At 31.2% G+C, this 21,699-nt stretch overlaps 1 protein-coding gene across 1 annotated transcript in view; it reads right to left on the bottom strand.

Moving 5' to 3' along the window:
• The window catches only part of LOC106685307 (uncharacterized), a 26,420-nt gene extending 4,965 nt beyond the window's left edge, over positions 1-21,455 (bottom strand). The window contains exons 1-9 of the mRNA XM_014427899.2: positions 21,345-21,455; positions 19,305-19,425; positions 17,818-17,930; positions 16,458-16,631; positions 13,116-13,273; positions 12,898-13,018; positions 11,023-11,056; positions 5,983-6,098; positions 641-761 (exon numbers count right to left, since the gene is read on the bottom strand). Of these exons, the coding sequence (XP_014283385.2) occupies positions 641-761; positions 5,983-6,098; positions 11,023-11,056; positions 12,898-13,018; positions 13,116-13,273; positions 16,458-16,631; positions 17,818-17,930; positions 19,305-19,425; positions 21,345-21,437 (1,051 nt within the window). The 5' untranslated portion in view covers positions 21,438-21,455. The remainder of the gene's footprint in view (positions 1-640; positions 762-5,982; positions 6,099-11,022; positions 11,057-12,897; positions 13,019-13,115; positions 13,274-16,457; positions 16,632-17,817; positions 17,931-19,304; positions 19,426-21,344) is intronic.
• Between the last annotated feature and the right edge of the window lie 244 nt (positions 21,456-21,699).

Raw genomic sequence — 21,699 nt, 5'->3', positions numbered from 1 at the left:
ATTCATATCAATCAAACATAAAATTTTCAATTTATCTCCTCTAAAAATTAATTTATTACAGCTCTTACAAATCACCATCTTGCTGATTAAAATAAAAGAAAAAAATGAATGTAGTTTAAAGGAGTAGAGGTAAATAATAATAATAACAAGGTACACAGTAACAGTTAGTTTGTTAACGCAACCACTTACGGATAAAGCGCTCAGCCAAACAATTCCCACTCCAGTCCACCTGAACTGAGCCACCAATTTCTTCAATAATCACTATTTTCTCCGGAAAAATTAGAGTGTCAAGGGCCACAATATTTCACTGGGTATAGCCCAGTATATATAGTTGCTAATCTATATTGATTTTCTCTTAAGTTTTCGCTAGTAACTAGGGTAAGAGAGAAAGTGATACCACAGAGATGTTCACGGAACGAGTAATACTCTAAAACTAGTAGGTACTAACATAGTACAAATTAGGTCAAACAAATTTTAATCAATGAATATTTATTTGCTACCTTTTCAAATTAAATTTATTGATTTGATATAGATTGCCTCTTATTTCATTTATGGTAAAATTTGTAATCTTCCCAACTATCAAAATACAGATTTCTGTTAGAAGATATTAGAACCTGTTAGGTTTCTGTGTACAATCTACCTTCTAAAATATCATCCTTGGTAACATCACATTGTAAAAACATAAACTTTCCGGGGTGAGTTTTGGACAGCTCTTTCACCGCTTGTTCTCCAGTGTCTTTCCTCTTGTCGCAGATGGAGACCTGAAAGATATTTTGGATTAATAACGTTTCCCAATAATAAAATGTTATTGTCTTATTAATTTACAGAACCCGCGAAATGTTTCTATCTGAACTACTATACTGAAGGGAACTCATCTAATCGAATGAATGGTATAACTATAAAGCGTTCAAGTTGTACTTGGAGGCGGCAGATCTGGGAGAAGAAAAGAGATAAGCTTCCTTCATATCCCCTTTAATAACAGTGAGAACTCAATTACAAACATTACTATAGTCGATAAACTTAATACCAATTTGACATCTGAAAGAATACAACTGTGGAGAGACCCAGATTTCTCAATTGAATTAGATATACTGAGGGAAGGCCAGGCTAGTAATACATTGTTAGTCGGATTGTTCGATTGTAAATAGAAGGACTTAAAGTTGCACAAAGCTCTGGGATTTGTAAATGCTATGAGACGACACGTACTGAATTAAAGATAATGCAGATCATTGATAAATCATACTCTACTAGAATAATAAACATGGTCCATAGATCGGACGTCACTTCCAGCAATCTTCAGGAGGACCAGAGTGTGGCCAACGATACTTCTACAGATGCACATCTGGAGGAAGGAGATACAATCGTTGCCATCAATACGACCATTATACCTACATGTGTAAAAGGAACTTGGGTTCCAAACAACATTCAGTAATCATTATGAATGTTGTTTGGAATCACGAAGTAATGTTGTTAACATGACGAAGATCTGACAGATAGCGGAAAAGACTGAGTATTTTATTTGCTAATTAGTTCTAGTGATATCTAAATTAAAAAAAAGAATTAAAGTAATAATTGGAAGATTATTGATTGACCGTGTGTGAAGATGAAAGGAGTATGGTCCGGGTGCGGTCAAGAAAAACTCAAATAGTAGAAATATACTAATTTAATGAGCCAACGTTTCGCCCCACGTTGCAGGGCTTCTTCAGGGAAATAAAGAGATATAAAAGAAAAAAGAATACAAATCAAATGATGAATTGGTCTCTATAACCAGAAAATAGATATGAAGCATTTATTTTATATTTATTTAATAGGTAATATAACTTAAATGTATTAATTTTTTATTCAAAGTAATAATTGAACAAACAATCACATGCCTATTTGATAGATGGGTCCTAACATACTATTTTTTTTTTTTTTTATGATTTCACCTTTTTGTAATGGCTCTGAGTTTTCAGACACGATAAAAACTATTGTGATCACTCTAGATAGATAGATAATAACTTTACTCATTAAAGAAAATTTCTTTTACGCTTGTTCTAAAAAAACGCTTAATCTTCTTTAATACATTTTTATTAAATTCATGGGATCTCTCACACAGATACGTGTATTTATGCATTCGATGAATACTTCCATTTGGTCTGTCATTTCAGTCGCAGATATAAACAGCAGTAAGGCGGTCTGAGGTGAAATCAGGAAGTGGATCGCTCGTCGTAGCGACAACTCCTGACTGTCGGCGGTAGACCGCGCTGTCTGACTGAGATGATGCGACATGGCGTAGTACAATGAAACCGCCTTATAACCTCGTTCAGATATCGCTGCCCGCCGCAACAGACCACTTTCGGTGTTTTCGAGCCTTTAATGTCTAGATGTTCGCTGTTTTATACCTTATTTAGGTTGCAATGTTTTACTTAATTTGATATGAAATATAACTGGGCTGTGATCAAAATCTAGATTGGAAGAAATATTAACTAACTTAGTGACTAAAATGTAGGATTATCCGGAAAAAGTATTTCTAGTTTCAGATATGTTGCTGTTGAGTAATTTACTATTTGTATTTGTATTAAGACAATACCATAGTTTATTTTTAATATTAAGGTCACCCATCATGATTAATAGTTCTTTTTTATTTGTCATGGTGACAGATAGATTTACTTAGTAGTAAATAAAGGAAAATTTTTGTTACTCTATTATTAATAATCATGTGTAAAATTTACAACTTCCATCAATGATTTTAAAGTGGGCAATGGACACTAGGAATGTTTTAGGTATTTATCGATAATGAGTTAGAGGACACCGCTATTCTTGTCTCGATCCGATCAGTAAATTTTGAAATTAGGTTTATAATTTTTGACTAAATTTGGCAAATGGGTTTCAGTTATTGCTTTGATTTTTGGAAATAAAATCATTTGGCTTAATCATTTTATTTTTTTATGGAACGGGCATTCACTATAAAATTTATTAACTTATGAGTCATATTCAAGAACATAATAATAATTTGTATTTATTATTATTTTTGCGACAAAAAAGAAGTTACTAGGGAACTAAAAAGGAATGATATGTGAACAATTGTATTTTTGAGTTGGTGTTAATTCTATGTTGGTCGAACTGTGGGACGATAAAAAGTTTGTTTTGTTTATTATAAATGTAATACCTATAATAGTGGATATTAAGTAGATAGAGACAGTTCATTTTAACGTTAATTAGAGGTGTTGTACAGAGGATATGATTTTAAACATACAAATCAAATTGCAAGCAGATTAAGTAAATACAATTATAAACATTAATTATAAAAGAGTTACGGCTATAAGAAAGAAACACGCTGTCTATTATTTCAGTAAAGAGATGATACATTCAAATATTGTTAAGAATATTGATATTCCATCTTTTGCAGTTTCAATTTTGGCCAGGATATGTTTGAAATCTTTCAAAATTGAAGAGATTTTGAAACTAGAGAATATATTTCTTATTTCAGGAATTCTGTGGTCCAATGAGCTCCAGAACAATTGATGTACTGAAAGTTTATGTTTTTTTGTGATATTTAATCCATCAAAATGTGGTAAAAAGCGTGACAATTAAAACATTGATTCATCTTTTTTTTTTTTATTGTTATATGTTTTTCAAGTGACTATCACCTTACTGCTTTTATTTGCCAATAGAGTTGAAGTTTATCTTCTAGTGTAATAACCCAAGTAAGTAATCGTGATGTATTTCTTTTTTCTTTATCATTAGAGTTAGTTTAAAAACACTGATGAACTAATACACTTCTGTTAGTTGAGATTGGTGGTTTTCATCGTCTTCTGTGTTCTTTTTTGCTTATCATTTATTTCGCCTTTTTTGGTTTTAAGAGTTCTTCTTAATTCCCAAATGAATTGTACACCATAATTGGTGGAAATGATTTCATTATTCACTCAGTGACTGCTGATACTCTTCATCGTCAGATAATACGAAATTTCTGTTACTTACAAATACACCATATTAAATTTTTTTTTAGATGCCACTTTGTCTATATTGTGCTAATTTTAGATCCTAGATTTATTTTGCGATCCAGTCTTATTGTTAGCTGAAAAAAAAATTACAGGGGCACGCACAATATAAGCCCTGTACGATTCAAGAGTCGAGCAGATACTGTTTTTATTAATATTATTTTAGGGTTGAGATACCCCTACTTACTTACAGGTAGCAGTTTGATGGTATATGCTGGACTGAGACTTTTTTGACTTTGTGAAGCCCATAAAAATATGGGCTAATACCTACAATTATCCCTCTATATAATCGAAACTATCGACTTAATGGAATACTCGTACTTTCGCATCTTAATGGAAATACTCATAATTAAAATTACTATTGTTTAAAAATTTCTGCTGTGCACTTCGAATAATTTTTATTTTTGAAATAAAGGCACTTTCCAAACTCTATTTTCGTATACAATCTTTATATTTTTTATTCATATAAACTTAATTTCATGGCTAACGTGAAAACTGGCTGATTCTAATTACTCTTTTAGGTTCGAAAAGAAGTGAGTGATTGATATTATAATATATAAAATAAATTCCAATAATAACAATAATCCTTTACGGATAAAATAATTATCATTTTAAGCATTATAATTTAGCTTAAAACGTTATGAGTAAACCTGTGACCAATTACTTTTTTGAGGAGCGGATTACGTTCTTTTGGTATCTGGTTGTAAAAGATTATCAACATATTTTAACCTGAAGTATAATTTTTTTTTATTCAAAATAAACAAGACAAAATTTTTCTGTACGTTTATTTCTTATAAATTTATTCTGAGGGCTTAGAGAGTGGTTTTATTTCCTTTAATCTCTAAGAAACCTCTATGGGGTAGGTTAAGCAGACTTTTTGACTTGTTCTCTATGCAACATGGATGGCGATTATGTTTTGACTTGATATGCTTAAGCTACAATTACACAGGAAAAAAATAAATTCAAGACGAACACTAATTCATACTGGGTTGTGAGAAATATAAGATAAAACAGTCCACTTAGAATGGCGTAGGAAAAATGTAGCACTATAAATTCATGCATTTGTTCTGTGTCACAGTTCAAACAATGAAAAAAAAAGACTCGGAACAATTCTACATGATACATTGTGCATTTCAAATAACGAAATGATCCGATATAATAGATTAAGACATAAATATTAATAGAGTATATTTTTTTCAATAAAATTTATTGTAGATTAATTGAAAAGAAATTAAACACAAAAAAGAAATGTAGAAAAATTGAGAAATCCACATGTGATAAATTTCAATTACGAAATATAAGAAAAATATGCCTCACTCTAATCAAAATTCTTATGTCAGGTGGTCAAGGACAAGAAACGATTGTTTTTATTTTATTTTTTAATTATATGTATTATCATTTATTTGTTGTTTCTATTTTAATATAGTTTCATCAAAATTAATTGTACATTTTATACAATAAACCCTGAGCCGACTCAAGTATATTTCGAACACAATTATAATATCCCATGTATTGCTAGAAAGAATAACTAAGAAGATAAAAATGAAAATATTAAGACAAATAAAACGATATTCATGAAAATTTATGAAGAATATTTATTTAGATGTTCGGTTATGAAATCAGTTGATAATATATATGTATATATATCCAATACACGTAATCCGATTCCTGTTCGGCGAAAATGTAAATATGTGTTTATCGTCATTGAGGAAGCAGTTTTATTTTATCTAACAGTGTCTTTAATTATTGTTCTAGGTAAACTTATTAGTTCTCATTTCATTTTTCTTTCAAACTTCGTTCTTTAATTTCTAACTAACTTCTAGCTTTCAATTGGATTTGACATAAAAGTGAATCCTTGTAAGATTTGGTTAGTGAAGTAACGAGATAAACGGGTACTGCCTGTCTATTACATACCCACACATATATTTGGAGTTAAGTCCAGATATATTACCGTTAATGTTTCCTATATTGTAGCATATAAACAAAATAAATTACTAACCGATGCACCCTCCGCTAAAAGATGATGGGCAAAAGATCTTCCAATGCCCCTGGCTCCACCAGTGACCAAGGCAACCTTTCCTTGCTGGGACATGTCTGTACCTAGAACTGAGCTGGCTAGTGGAAAGAGGGGATATATATAGTGCCTTTGGACAATCTTATCTCATGCTATTCCAAGTTTGAATATACTAGTAGCAATTAAAAGAAATTATATTTAAGGTATTTTAACCTTTATATAGTGAATGGGGTAATGCAATGGATCTGTAACTCCCCGTCTCATGTTTGAATCCGTTTATGGGTAGACAATTTATTTTCTTATATATCAATCGTGAATTAGCTCTAGGATTGTGATATACCCTCCTTGGTTATTATCTATTAGGTGAGTTCCTGAGCTAGAACAGTGATTCCCACCCCACCTCCTAGAAATCTATGTAACACTAAGCCGAAAATTCAACAATGCATGGCCCTTGGATAGTGGAGGTTCTCCATAGATAACATTTGGAGATTAGTTTGCTTAAAAGGGCATTTTGAAGCAGTTTAATAGTGCATTTACCAGTTAAAACTCCCGCGGCCCATCCCAAGGCTCTCTGGTGGATTCCAAGTTCAAGGACCACCAGTTCAGGAGCAGAGATTTGGGAGATAAACCTTGAGGCTGTGCGTAATTTTTGTCTCCTTGATAAATAGTTAGTCCAGGAGCTGAGCCTCATAAAGTACTAAGTCTAAGACTATTTATGAGTTGTCATGATATTTCAAGGTTTATTTGAAGTGGACTAATCTTCTTTCTAGATATGTCAAAAGTTTCCTTTTGTTGATGATAACACATTTATTTATTAATTTTCTTCATTAACTAAAGGTCCGCCACGCTATAAATTTATGAAAAAATAAAACTCACTTTTTTGATATTATCGCTTCAGCTCTCAATCGAATTTAAAATCTTATCTATGTAATTAAATTTTATTATGTAAACAATCTTTAATTGATTGCCTGAAGTTTGTGAACATATTTTAAAACTTAGCTGGAGATCACCTGATTTATCCATATCTGGTTTCACCACATGCTTTGGCAATATATCGACTTTTTTTTTTTAAGGTAATCAATGCATAGCGAAGGTGATGTTTGCCAGGTTATCTACAGGTGATCAATCTATTCTAACCATCGTTGGGGGTCAAGTTTTTTTTTCATTTTCACCGCCACTTAATGAAAAAAGTCAACGTTCCAAGGCCGGATTCGAACCGGCGCCGCCCGCAGACCTCTGAATTTTTATGGGAGATCTCCCTTAACAAAGGTTTTTTAAATTTTTTTTCGGGAGACCATAATTGTGGAAGCAAAATTTTTTTTTCGTCACACTAGAATTCTCATCGACACCACAGTCATCCACTTCCTGGTATCTCTGTATAGCATAGTTTTACTCTAGTAGATATTTTCGTCGTTGATTTATGAATTTTTTAAGTCCTTCATGGCTGAACATAGGTCTCGACGTTGAGCCGTTGTATCCAGTTCATGGTATAACGGGTATAGAGGTCTATTCACTACATTCTATAGAAGTGCCACGCGAGCAATCTTATACAGACAACCAATCAGCAATCGCCCCGAGGTCACCGCAGTGGTTTGCAGTCTTCCTGACTTCCAGGATGCCCCTATTGCTCCCCCTCTGCCAATTTATTATAATATACATTCCTTTAATATTATAAACTAGCTTTTCCTCTAAGCTACCTCTTACTACTCAATTAGCAGATTCATAGTTCAGGTGATTAGACTGCTGTGTTATTTCGGAATATTGTCTAATCTGCCCAATCGGTCCGGAAGAGATTACAATGATTTAGCACCAATTGAAATATGTCGTAAGAAAATACTGTTACTATACCAACGGTTGTGCAAGTAGGTAATTTGTTCAGTACCACGCTCGATCGCTTGAGTTTTACCCAATTGAAGGTACCCATTTTATGAGCTAGGTGGAACCGAAAGAGCCTCCCAACCCACAGGGCTGACTCAGGGCTATAGTGAAACAGAAATAATCACCTACCACAGCCGGATTCGGTCTCGGATCCTCGGAGTTTGTAGCCTCACTAATGAACTTCCCACTCCCACTCTTTTAGGCTTAAAAACAGAAATTAATTAGAATCACAGAGAAAAAAAATATTAATTTGACACATTGGTGATACACAACATTTTAGACCTTATTGTTAGAACCTCTCTTTTAAAAGTTTTGTGCGGTGCGCGGATCACAGAACTTTCACTTACCATACTTTGGAATCATCGCTAAAATTCATCTAGTTCTTTATTATTGTACAATTTGGCAAAACTACCCAGTCTTTCTGACTTACGGTGTGGAATCACTGCACAGTCAGTCAGAAAGACATCATTCAACAGCTAGACTGACGTGACTGACTTTATTCACGAAGTAGACACTATCAGACCGACTGAGTGTCAATTGTGGATGAGATATCGAAGAGTGCAAATTCTCTTTCGGTTTGTAATAAACAGAAAGATCTTTTGGGCGTTATTTTTTTAAGCTGATTTTTGTAAAGTGACAAATATTATCCAACAGTAGATAATTTTCTCATAGAGATAAATCTATTGTGGTATGAGTAAATCCTTCATAATTAACCTTGAATTATCGTATTAATTGGAAAAATAAGAATTTTAATTAACAAGATTGAGGTCATTTATGTATTTATTGCATTTTGTATTAAATAAAGTACGTGATGACCATCAAGGCAAAAACTAGCATTTTATTAATTATTAAACAATTAATTTTATTAGTATAGACGCATTTTATTACTTATTGAACAATTTGTTAAACAACTCTGTTTAGGGGTTTGAGAACGAGAGTGAACTATTCCACTTTATGAAAATTGAGTATACTACTAATTTTGGAAAATTCCGTGGAAGCCTGGGAGAGTTCGGCGCCGTTCTTCAGGTATTGTTAGAAGGGAAATGGGTATTCGTGTACCTATCAGAAAAGGTTTGCTTGAGGTATTGTCCTTGACAGAAAGGCAGGGGTGTGGTTGCAGTGAGAAAGTTTAGATCTAGAGTTCGACTGGTTGTGTACGGTAGAAAATTCGGCCGCTGCCTTTGTAGCCCCGTATCCTTAGAGGTCAACCTCTTGACAGAGTTACCGCAGATTTTCTGGACAGGTATCATAAGATTCTTTCGTGAGGGTATCTGTCTTTAGTGTTGAAGCGATCGGGCGTAGGGCCAAGTATAGAAAATGCTTGTTGACATTTCATCTATATTCTGCGATCGTAGCAAATTTTTCCACATGCAAGGCCTATTAAAAAAAAGCGGTTAGTTAGATTTTTCAACGACGAAGTTCGCATAAATTCCGCATTAACACTGTGTAATTTGGATTAATTATGTTCTGTAATTATGATGGAGTCAAATCACCTAGATTGATTAAAAGTGTCTCTTATTCTAATACGTAGGCTTGCTGGTACTATGTCTTCGAGTTTTCGAGCTTTAGTGAATCAGTAATGAGATATTGAACAAAAACTAGAAACAAAATCAATATTAGTATATATAATTATATACCAATATAAATTTATTGGTACGTGATGTGACCTTGTAAGTTGAGAAGACGATTTTGCAGATGGCATAGCATAGAGCAGAGTTTTTTTCCCAAAAGAATGGGATCTATGACACAATTATCTGATTCTTTGGAGGATTCAGCTCTGCTTCCTTAATATCCTGTACCGTTTCTCCTGTTTCAGGTTTATTTCTTACATCTTGCTTGTCATGCTGCTTGCTCCAATTAAAGCATGAGATCACTTCGGGGTCACCAATTGACCTAATACATTGACGTGTTCATCCAGGTACCAAATTTAAGATAACTCATAGTTGGAATAATATCAAAACGCCTTTTCAATAATGTTATGTTAGCTTGACAAGAGGTGAATTTGCAGGAGGATTTCCTTGTTATCTATATCCTGTAATGTATTCGCCTATTGTTAGGTGGGGGGAAAGCAAGTTTTAAGGTAGGACATAAGAAACTAGGCGGTATTCGCTCGCTTATATTAAGAATGAAGAGGGGACTTACAGAAAAAACAGCATTGTTAAAGTACCAAAATAATTGTAGAGTCGTATGATTCACTATTAATGTGTTAACGTGTTATTGTGTTTCCTCGGTAGAGTTACTACCAGGAATGCAAAGACTGGCGGAATCCTTTAACAAACGGGATTAAAGAGGATCAGAAAATTCTTATTTAGTATTGATTCATTCTAACAATCCTAATTCAAATATAAAAAATAATGTAAAAATATATTACATATTTATAAAATGATTAGCATATGCAAGAAATTACCATAAATTAACATCAGGAGATGATTTCTTGGATTGTGGTTTATGTGTTGGCTGCTATAATTTAGAGCTAATTTTGAAAAATCTGGCATATAGGCACTCAAAGGAATGGTAACCTTTTTGGCATAGTCTTTTATACTATTATCTCTTTTGCATTAAAACCAATTATTAATTATTACCTTCGAAAACATCAGATATATCTAAAATTACTGGAAGAATATGCTAATGCTAAACAATGGTGCCCCATACAGTAATCCCGTTCTGAGGATACTTTTGTAAATCTACAGCTTCAATCTCAATGAGAGAGCCGAAGGAAGTGAGGAAGTGGTTGATATGATATCACTTCCGTCTTACTGTCTCGCCTTCTGATATAGATACCCTTGTACTAGTACTTTAGGGTAATCAATCCGCCACATTGCTAAGGCCGGTGAGAAATTACTTTATTGTGAATCAATAATTTCTTTTGTTTGGGTTTATCTATTTAAAAAAATATATATTTACAATTATTATAAGACTTACATACATGGTTTACACATTAGAACATCAAACTATTTACAATTTAATTAATAAATCAACATTATACATTTTACAAACATGGGTGGTGTCCTCATGTGGAAAGCAATGGAGTTGTTAGTTCTTCAGCTCGCTGGTAAGTAGTGTCGCTACTGGTTCATCGAGGAAAATACGTTTGTACAGGGGTAATCGAAGTTCGGTCGATCTGTAGTCGAACACAAATTTGACTACATACAGACAAAGAACCAAATTTGTTCCTAGATACCTAAAACGTAAAATAAGAGTAAAATTTTCGATTATAAAGGTTTTTTCTTATTATTACCTACTGGAGGCCCTTAACCTCCGGATTTTTTTTCTAGTAGGACCATATAGAGTGGACAATTTCACAAAACCAGATAAGTATTGCACTGTAACCTTCAAGTACCACAGGTAGAAAAAGGTAATACCCAACCTGATTTATGTCTTTCCATACGTAAAGCAACCACTAATTTATTTTATTTTATTCTGTTTTAGAGGGATCCGAAAAAAAAAAAATGATTCCCTACAGCAGTAAGGAAGAAAAAACAACGTACCTACGCAGTAGGCAGGTATAGCTACTGAACCTATACACTTACCGGAGATTTCTTAAACGATTTGTTTCCATATAAAAGATTACAAAAGCTTATTTGCCTGTACAAGACAGATTTTGCAAAAATTAACTCAAATTACATAAATTTGCCAAAGAGATAATTTAAAAATTAATTTTTTTTCTTAAATATTAAGATTATAAATTTATTTAGACAGGAAGTAAGTTTCTTCAAGTTACTTTAAACACTTTACACAAATTTGACTACATACAGACAAAGAGCCAAATTTGTTCCTAGATACCTAACTTGAAGTAGACAGGAAGTAAGTTCACTTTCCTTAGTACTCGAAGAGTAAAAAAATCAAGTTATTTCATCCCGATTTCTGATTAATTTCATAAAAACAATATACAATTAAGAGTCAACATTTTATGTTTTTTATTTCAATATTGCCTATTAGAAGATATTAGTTGACAGTACTATGAAGTAATTCATAACGTTTATATTCGTACAAGTAGCAGATTTCATAATATTTTTTTCATTATTTGGAAAAGGCATTGCTTTTTGGAAAAACTGTGGAGGTACTGAACGTAAAGATTTTGCTGGCTCATAGTTTAGCAAATTTATTCTCCTTTAAAAGGTATATTATTCGGTTTTTTGCGTTGTATGTAATTATAAGGTTGTACAGCACTGAATGAAAAAGAGCAAAACTTTTATGTTTGTTTTAAGGACTTGTACTCTTCCAGTTGTATAACCTAGGTATGCAATGAACCATTTCAGAATGGTTCTTTTTAATATTTATTAATTTTTTTTAATATTTATTAATTTTCTGACAGAAAATTACAAAAAATACAAATAATTTTTTGTTTTACTTAAAATAATTAATTTTTTTGAACTTTTAGAGCAGCCCTCATTTTTCATTACCTCTTACATGTAGTTTTCATTAAAGTATTAAAAAAATTGAGGTGAAATAACTTGTTTTTTTTTTTTGTTTTTTTCTCCTCTTGTCAGAACAAGGATTTTTTATTTTCATTCAGGAGCAGAGGAGGTGTTTTAATTCTTTCCCGAATTTTTTATGCCTTGCTATTCGCTATGTTTATGGGCTTTACCCAGCAATCTTTTATGTTTATTTATGATTAATCCTAATTTTTTGGAAATAAACTTTAATAATGTATTGTAAGAGGCTGAGAATAAAATTTAACACACATAATTTAATGAAAAACGATTGTTTAACTAGATATAGTGCTTGTATTGCAACCCAATATATCTGGGCAGCATTCACTTTATTTTTAAGTATTTCTTTCTCTTGTAATAAGATATAGGAAGAAGTATTTATTACAGAAATTATGAGCTAAGCATATTGTTTATATGACTTTTATTTCAATATAAAAACTATAAAACGTTTATCATTTATTTATTGTTATTTAAAACTGTATAAAAATATATACAACTAGTAAATTTGCTGTCAGAGATAAAATGACTAATACAAACATGTGGAAAATCTACCATTGATAAACTCCAATTTCTAAAAATCTTAAATAACTTTTTTTGCTGGTTTAGATAAATCTGTTAATGTAGGAGGTTCGTCATTTTCGATTGTCCATAAAGAGCCATTTTCACCTTTCTGCAGTACTTGAATCAGTCCTTTCCCCATGTTATCAACGCTAAAATAATAAAAAATAAAAAAATTATATACGCATCAGTGAAACAGATATAAAAATATTTTCAATCAAAGGGAAAATCAATTTGTAATTAACTAACTTTTGCAAAGGATATTCCGAAAAATGGTCTTTGAAATTTTCCAGTAGATCAGGAAATCCTTGATAAAAGACCGCTGCATTTTCCGTCAGAGGAGTTTTGGTCATTCCAGGATTGACTGAAATAACTTTGACACCTGACTTTAGGTAGAACACATCATGCTGAAACAATCAATATAAATTAAAAAATAGATCATACTGTTAGTAGTATGATATATGTAATGTAATATATGTATTTTTTATATATTTGGTGTTTCTTGCTTGGATATATCCCAACGCCAATTTTAATGCTGAGCACAAGATGTTTTCTTTATTGTTTTTAGTAATAAATCTTTGAAGCTGGTCAAGAAAAAAATTTCTACTGTTTATTTATTTTTTTTTTTTTTAATTTTAGATTTAGCACCAAAGTCACAAGTCATCTTACGATGACACTCGGAACTAGTCATTATTATCATACATTCCATAATAGTTCAAACTGTTTCATATCCCAAAACCTTGTTCAGTAGAGGAGAGAAAGGAAAAAATATATAGTGTGTTGAAATCATTATACCTAAAGAAAAAAAATATATATACATCAACTATGTTTCCATTGCTAAAACCAGCCAAGACAAGAAATAAAGATGAATACAAAAGGCCCATCAACCAACTATCGCACCTTGTAAAAGCCTTTGGAATACATTTCCTTAATTATCAGTGAAATTTTAGTGAGAAAACTGAGTTATCCCTCATGAACTGATTAGCTTTCAGCCACACATCAGCAGGAAACTTCACCTCGTGAAATTCTAGATAGAAGTGTGTAGAGACCACGCATTATATTTTATAAGCAATAACCACTAAGGTATTGTCACAACTCCGCTGCACCTTCTGTCCACCTGTTATTTTTAATAATATTCTTTTACCTAGGTCTAACACAGTGCGATTTCTTGGATTCATACTAGCAAAAGACTCACCTGGAACCAGCATACTAGACTTAAAAGACAAAACTAAACACAAGATTCGGCCAATTTTACCGACTACTCAGGAGGACTTCTAATCTCTCAATAGAGAACAAACTACTAATTTATAATACTATCCTCAGACCTATCTGGACTTAAACTTTAGGGAACAGGTAAACCTTCGAACTTCAACCGTATCCAGTCCTCTCTATCTAAAATCCTTAGAACCATACTCAATGCACCCTATTACGTTTCCAACATAACACTACACCATAACCTTTCATATCCATTTTGTCCTTGACGTCATACCAACCAAATTCTCAAAATCGCACAAACCTTTCTAATCATCTTAATCCTTTGGTACAATCCTTATCCAGTTCCACCCATTCTTACAATCCACCTCGAAGGTTTGAAACGGCAGTGGCCAAGAGACATTTCGTAAAATAAAATAGACAATTGGAGTTCTGGCAATGGCCAGATGCTCCGCTCATGTAGCAGTGATTGCTGAGTGATTGTGGTTTTAGCGCACTTACTCAGCCTCCACTAGTTCATTACCAGTGACGCGGTGAGAGGGCTGCGCTGGGATCTCGATGGGCCCTATTCTACCTTACCTCTCATACGAGGGAGTGGGCTCAGGGATCGTTATATCAAGATTGTAAATATTGCATATAATTTATTTTACTCAGTTTGATTATGTTCATTTTATTTATTTTTCTGTTTATTTACATATAGAGATTTTATTTATTTATTTTTATATTTATGTACTTTTTATTTTATTTTATTTTTTTTTTAATATTTATTAACTTATTTTATTTTATTTATTATTATTTTTTTTTTTGTACGAAAGTGTATAATTACCACTATTCATTGCCCAAGTTTGTGGCAGATTGTAATATTATCAATAAATAAAGTAATTTTTGATCAATTTACACAATTATGATCCTTTTTTTCTCTCAACTTTTATTATTTAAAATTCTTCAACGTTTCGACCCTCAGGCCATGCTCAAGGATACAACCTACAAAAAGTTTTTTGTTTTTATATAACAATTTTAATTTTTCCTTCAGCTACACACTGATTTTTTTGGCCCTACCTTCAATCAATATCATTGCTTTTTAAAAACCCAAAATTGCAGGCTATTTGCCCTTGTCACATCTTTAAAATTAATCATTAAAATAACAACATAATCACTTCATAAAATTTTGTTTTTAAATAGATTTCTTACATACATAACCTTTTTTTTTTTAATAACAAATTGATATCCCAGATTTAAAACTTTTTTTACGAAACACTTTCCCTTCTTTCATTTATATTTACAACTTAAAAACAGAACCTACCTTCAACAGGTTAGGACTATCACCTTACCATATAACAATAACTTTTTTATCATTAAATTACATTTTTAATATAATTAAATTATCATTCTTATATTTATTTTGCTTATCTTTAAAATCCATAAATTAATATATTCTTATTTTATGTGTATTTTTTTAACATACATATACCCCCATCGCTATTTTATTTTTTCACATATTTATTCACATATCATACTTTTATTAGTGTATATTTATTTTATATATACATTTGTACAATTTAAGGATTTGAAAATTTATCTATTTACTAACTTTTTTTATATATATAATAATTACATATTTGTTTTGCTCAAAATTTCTGAATAATGGTGGTTTAGTCCCTTAGAATCTGATTTGAAATTGACAGTATAATTTATATTTTCTGAGATGTAAATCGATTCTAATATCTCTCTTCTAAAAATATTAAATTCTTTATGAATGACCTTGACGTTTTCAAAATCAAATTTATGTTTATTTTGAAAAACATGGTGAACCAATGCTGTTTTTTTTTTGTTCCTTTTCCATATTTTTTTACATCATTCCCATGTTGATACATCCTGTCTTTTATATATTGTTATAATTTTGATGACAAAAATTGTCACAACAACCAGAAGTTAGTGTTCACGATCAAATATCTAAGGCTATACTAATTACAACCGGTATGCGGTATTCCACAAGAACCAGTCCTGTCTCTTCTACACTCTCCCCTTCTTCATCAACTCTTTGGAGTAGTTGAATATTTTTTAGTTGCCAAAATTGAGGAAAATGAGATTTCTAGACATGTAATTTTCAACATTCAAATAACGGAGTAATCCTCCTTAAGATTCTAGCCGAAGAGCTAAGTTAACTCAATCACATATTAATTTATAAATATGTAATTGAATCGTGAAACAATTTCAGAGAAAGAATTAATAAATTTTTTATTTGATCCAAATATTTTGTGAAAAAATTTTAATTTCCACACTTAACATTATCACAGAAACGTAGCCAAAAAAAAAAAAAATTTCGAACCTACTATTAGAAAGTGATGATAACAATTAGAGAATGAGCTTCATACTTACACCGTAAGATCTGGAGAATTGATTCACTGCTGCTTTAGTTGCTGAGTATACTGGAAGAGTAGGAAATCCTTCAAATGCGGTGATAGACGCGATATTCACAATCACACCTCCTTTACCTCCTGTCTCCTTGCTCATATATTTGAAACCCAACCTAGTTCCGCTTATTACCGCATTCTGTAATATATATTGTCAACATTAATATAAACCTTAAGATGTTTTAATTTTTTTTGTTATACTTAAAAAGAATTCAAATTTGCAGAATGAGGTTTTTTTATAGCCCGGACCAAATGAGATTTCAGCTGATCTAATCGTATTCATCTAATCTTGAAGGACTCAATCTAGATAGTAAATACTGAAAATTCGAACGGCAAAATGTGGGATAAATACGTTTTTAGATTCTAAAGAACTAAAAATAAATAAAAAACTACTTTTTGCAATTTATAAAGTATCACTAGAGACTGGATTTTACTGCCATAAAAAAATCGAAAAACGTGCAATAACAAACCCAAAATCGTGTAGCAAAATCTCACTATTTGTATTGTATACAACACTCAAATCCTGCAATAACCAACAATTGTTCCATTTATAATATTAATATATGTAAAGCATACCAAACCTTGTTCAAATCAAATAAAACTCGCTAAATACTCTCAACATTCATAAGAACACACATAAAAACAAAACCTAATTTTTTGTCCATAATTGAGCTAAGAGAAAAATAATATTACTAAATGATTTTATATTCTCTAGACTCTCGGCTTGAGTAACAGAATAAAAAATTATCTGTCACAGCCGGATTCGAAACCAGATCTTAGGAGTTAGTAGCACAGTGCCTTACCACTGAGCCATGCCATTTACATAATAATATAAAGAAAAAAGGATTAAAATTCACACTGTAATGAATGTTTTTTCAATATAACTAAAATGTCCATTTTATCTTTCTATTTTAAAATGTTTATTTCCTGTTAATTTTCTTTTGTAGTGGTTTCTCCCCGTTTTAATTTTCTCGATATCACTGCACGTGTTCCTATTGCATACGTTCCTCCTCTTAAATTCAGAATATTGAGATGCGATTCTTGCTCAGGGTCCTGAGACCTAATAAAAAAACCACAATAAGGAAAAACGTCCGTAAGATCAAATGAGATCGTGACAGAGAAAAATCGATGAAGGCTGTTCGGTCAAGTCTTTCAAATGCCGAAAAAATCGATTTCTTAGCAGAAATATAATTGATATAAATTCTCAGTTCCAATATATTTCATCTTATACAACGTCCTAAGGAGGCTATCTTTAAGATTATTAAAAAATTTTATATGGTAATAAGAAGCTTGCAAGAAATCGAAAATAAAATCTTTTTACTTACGAAATTAACGTCGACAGTCACTCTGAAATCTATTCTCCATTCGTCAGCAATGCCAGCGTTATTTATCACAATATCTAATCCACCAAATCGACTGACAGTGCGTTTAAAACAATCTAAAAAAAATATATTATGTATATATAAATTTCTATTTACCTTAAATAAATTATTCATATAAGAGTATCTCCATTTGAGGATTAGATTAATTACCAAATAATATATATTATTCAAATGCAGTAAGAAAGAAACATCATATCCCCCAATATTGAAATTTTAATCACTTACTGCAACACAATAATGAGTCATTTTCTAAAACCAATGGATTTTTAAAGTATATCGCTTTTGATATATGAAGCGTTTGGTCGTAAAAGATGGTAAATACAAAAAAGAAATATTGGTAAATTTTTTGTTAGTTAAAATATTTTACCTTCAACCAGTAGTCACTTACCATACCTTAATATCAATATAAAACAAGTTTCCTAAATATTCTTCCAACAAAACAACAAAACCTATGATGCCAAAAACTATAATTCATGAAAAATTTCAGTTGTCATATTTCACTAACGAACGTCCCATATTTCAGATCAAACATCTGAGCAATATCAAAACTCTTACGAATAGAAAGAACTAATGAAAATTTAGTGACTTATTATAACATAATAAAAGATTTTTTTTTTCTACAAATGGCAACCGAAAGAAAAAAAAATCTAAAAATCTAAATAATTAATGAATTATTGTACTAAATTCTATCAATATAGTCCAAACAGCGTTTTAAAAAATCTGATGTGGTGTACGTTTCACACAACTTAACCTACATTTGAATGTGAAGGCTAATCATTTCAACCTCAAAAAATTAAAGGTACTTTTGGCATTTAAGCCCCATTTAAACTATTTTAATGAGGATAAAACCTAACTGATATTAAAAGCCATTCTATTCTGCATTGATATTATTAAGTTTAATTAAAATCATTCGACATTTTTATGTCTAAGTACTTTGTGCGCATTCGCCTGGACTCCCTGCCTTCAAATGGATCGCCGCTTATCCTGTCCTAATGAAGAATTTTCCCAAGATTCCAACAAATTCGAGTCCAAATTACCGAACCTCCCAGATCGTCAATCTAGACCTGCCACATGGATTCGTCAACACCCACTGACAAACTCATCCATTAGTTGTTATAAATAGGATTTTTTAACCCCAACGGCACTCGTGCTAGCTCGATGTCAGCGCAGAAATAATATTTACATTACGATAGTAATAAGTCGTAACTTATTGGTTATAATTTTTTTATTTGTCAATAAATAGGATGAAATCAGTTAAAGAGTCACTTTTGATAAAATTGAAGAATTCGATGGTGGTAATTTCAGTTTCTAATAACTTTTCGATTTTGAGCTAGGCTGTACGCAACCTTGGAATGAATCGTATTTCATTTATCGTAAAAATTTTAATCCTACCAAAATGCTTATTTGTTTTTATTGTCTATATCAATCACCTTCAAAATTTTTCTCCTTGGTAACATCACATTGTAAAAATATAACTTTTTCGGGATAAGTTTTAGACAGTTCTTTCACCACTTGCTCCCCTGTCTCTTTGCTCAGATCACAGATGGAAACCTGAAAGATATTTTGGATTAATTGTGTTTCCCGACAATATATTATTGTTGGCTTATCATTTTACAGTATCCACAAAATCTTAATATCTAAGGATGTTATTTGAGTATTCTCACTATTGTTCTGATCATTTATTTGAAAGCATTATTGTGATATGGCTACAACTGCCAAAGTAATAATTTTTTACTGAAGCGATGTCACTAACGTACCAAGCAATAATATTGTATCCCCGATACTCAAAAAACAAATCAATATCTCGAAAAGTATATGAGATATAAAATTAAAATTTTATATGGTTATTAAGGATGGAAAATTAAAAAAATTATAAACATGGGACACTATAGCCAAGATTTTATGGCCTACATTATATGATAAGGGATTGGGCATGCAGTCTCCCGAAATAGGAATTAATTAGACAAAATATTCCTGTATATATATATATATATCATTAATTTTTAAAATCTTTAAATTCTTATCCATATAAATTTAATTTTATGGGGCATATGACATGTTTAACGACACATGCTTCTATCACTGTATATAAACTGGCTGATTCTGATTTTTATTTTTAAAAAATAAATAAAATCAAATAGCAATTATAATCATTTAAAGTAAAAATAATTATAATTTTAAACATTTCTCTTTCGTTTTTCTATAACAATATGAATAAATTAAAGACTAATTTGTCTTAGCGCTTATCTTTATTGCAACTATCTTTACCAGTGTATGTTTGCGGAGCGGATTATGTTTGTTTGGTATCTAGTTATATAATTAATATATGTTTATAAGGACTGTAATTTTTCATTATTACAAAATAATGTCAGAAAGCTTTTTTTTTTTTTTTTTTTTTTTTTTTTATACATTGCAAAGCAGACTTTCTGACATGTCCTCTATGCAACATGGATGACGATCATATTTTGACTTGATATGCGTAAGTTGTACATAGCTCAAACACATATGTACAGCTTAAGCATATAAAGTGTAACAGGAAGAGAATTTATTGAAAACATACATGGTGCTTTGTGCACTTCAAATAACATCATACTAAACGAACTAAACTTAGGTATTAAAAAAAAAAAAGTTTCACTTCTTCATCTGCTATCCTTATAACCCAATTAGACAGATTACAATTCTTCATTACTTTCCTAGAAATTATTTGAGTAGGTTTAAAAGTATATGACCTAAAGTTCTTTAATTCTACTAACTTTTATTTTATTTTTTAATTTTCCAGGGAAAAATAAATGTCAACAGGTCGTCATCCAAATAGTTTTTATCTTCTTTTTTCAAGATTCTTACAAGAAATAGGAAATTATATCAGGTTCACCAGATATACTCCATCAAAGATATAAATTTCAATTTTTAAATAAATAAGCCAAAAGAACATTGAAACCTGTGTTTTAACTGTGTATAAATTAATTTTCCAATATAACCTGAGAGAAATTAAATATAAAAGCTACATTTGAAATTTATCATAGATTATAAATATGAAAAAAATAGTTGAAATCACTCTAATCAAAATTCTTGTATCTGGAGGTCAATGACACGAAATGATTGTTTGAATAAAATATGTGTTATTATTTATTTGTTGTTTCTATTCTATTGAAGTGTGATCAAAATTAATTTTATATTTTTAATAAAAATTTTTAATTCATTCAAATAAATTCGCTGCTCAATTATTATTTCCCATTAAACTATTGCACGAGTAACGTAGTTGAGGTAATTATTCAATTTTTTTTTTATAGAACGTAAAAATGAAAACGCCATGCGAAAAAATGTTTAAAACAATTTATTTCCACTATTTATTTATAGGTTCAATACAAATGATAGTGCTTAATAACAGTAAATATAAATTTAAATATATCTGGAGTTAAGTTCTGTTTAAGTTCTTATATTGTACATTTTAAACGTAAGTAATTACTAACCAATGCGCCCTGCGCTAAAAGATGTTGGACAAAAGATCTTCCAATGCCGCTGGCTCCACCAGTGACCAAGGCAACCTTTCCTTGCTGGGACATGTCTGATCCTGCACTGGAACTGAGCTGGCCAGTCGAAAGAGGGGATATATATAGTGAGTGCCTCTCAGCAATCTTATCTTATGCTATTTCAAGTTTGGAGATACTAGTAGTAATTAAAAGACATTATATTTTCGGGATTTTAACCTTTATATAAGTGGTGGGATAACTCAGGTTCGACTAAGGTAAGGCAATGGACCCCGGGCTGGGGTTGGAGTCCTGTCATGGGATGTTACATGTTATTCATCAGACGTGAAACTGCTCC

This window comes from Halyomorpha halys, unplaced genomic scaffold (assembly GCF_000696795.3).
Source record: "Halyomorpha halys isolate HHAL.00 unplaced genomic scaffold, Hhal_1.1 Scaffold678.1, whole genome shotgun sequence".
Taxonomy (NCBI): domain Eukaryota; kingdom Metazoa; phylum Arthropoda; class Insecta; order Hemiptera; family Pentatomidae; genus Halyomorpha; species Halyomorpha halys.
The sequence above is the reverse complement of the archived record's forward strand: the minus strand, read 5'-3'. Positions and strand labels throughout refer to the sequence as shown.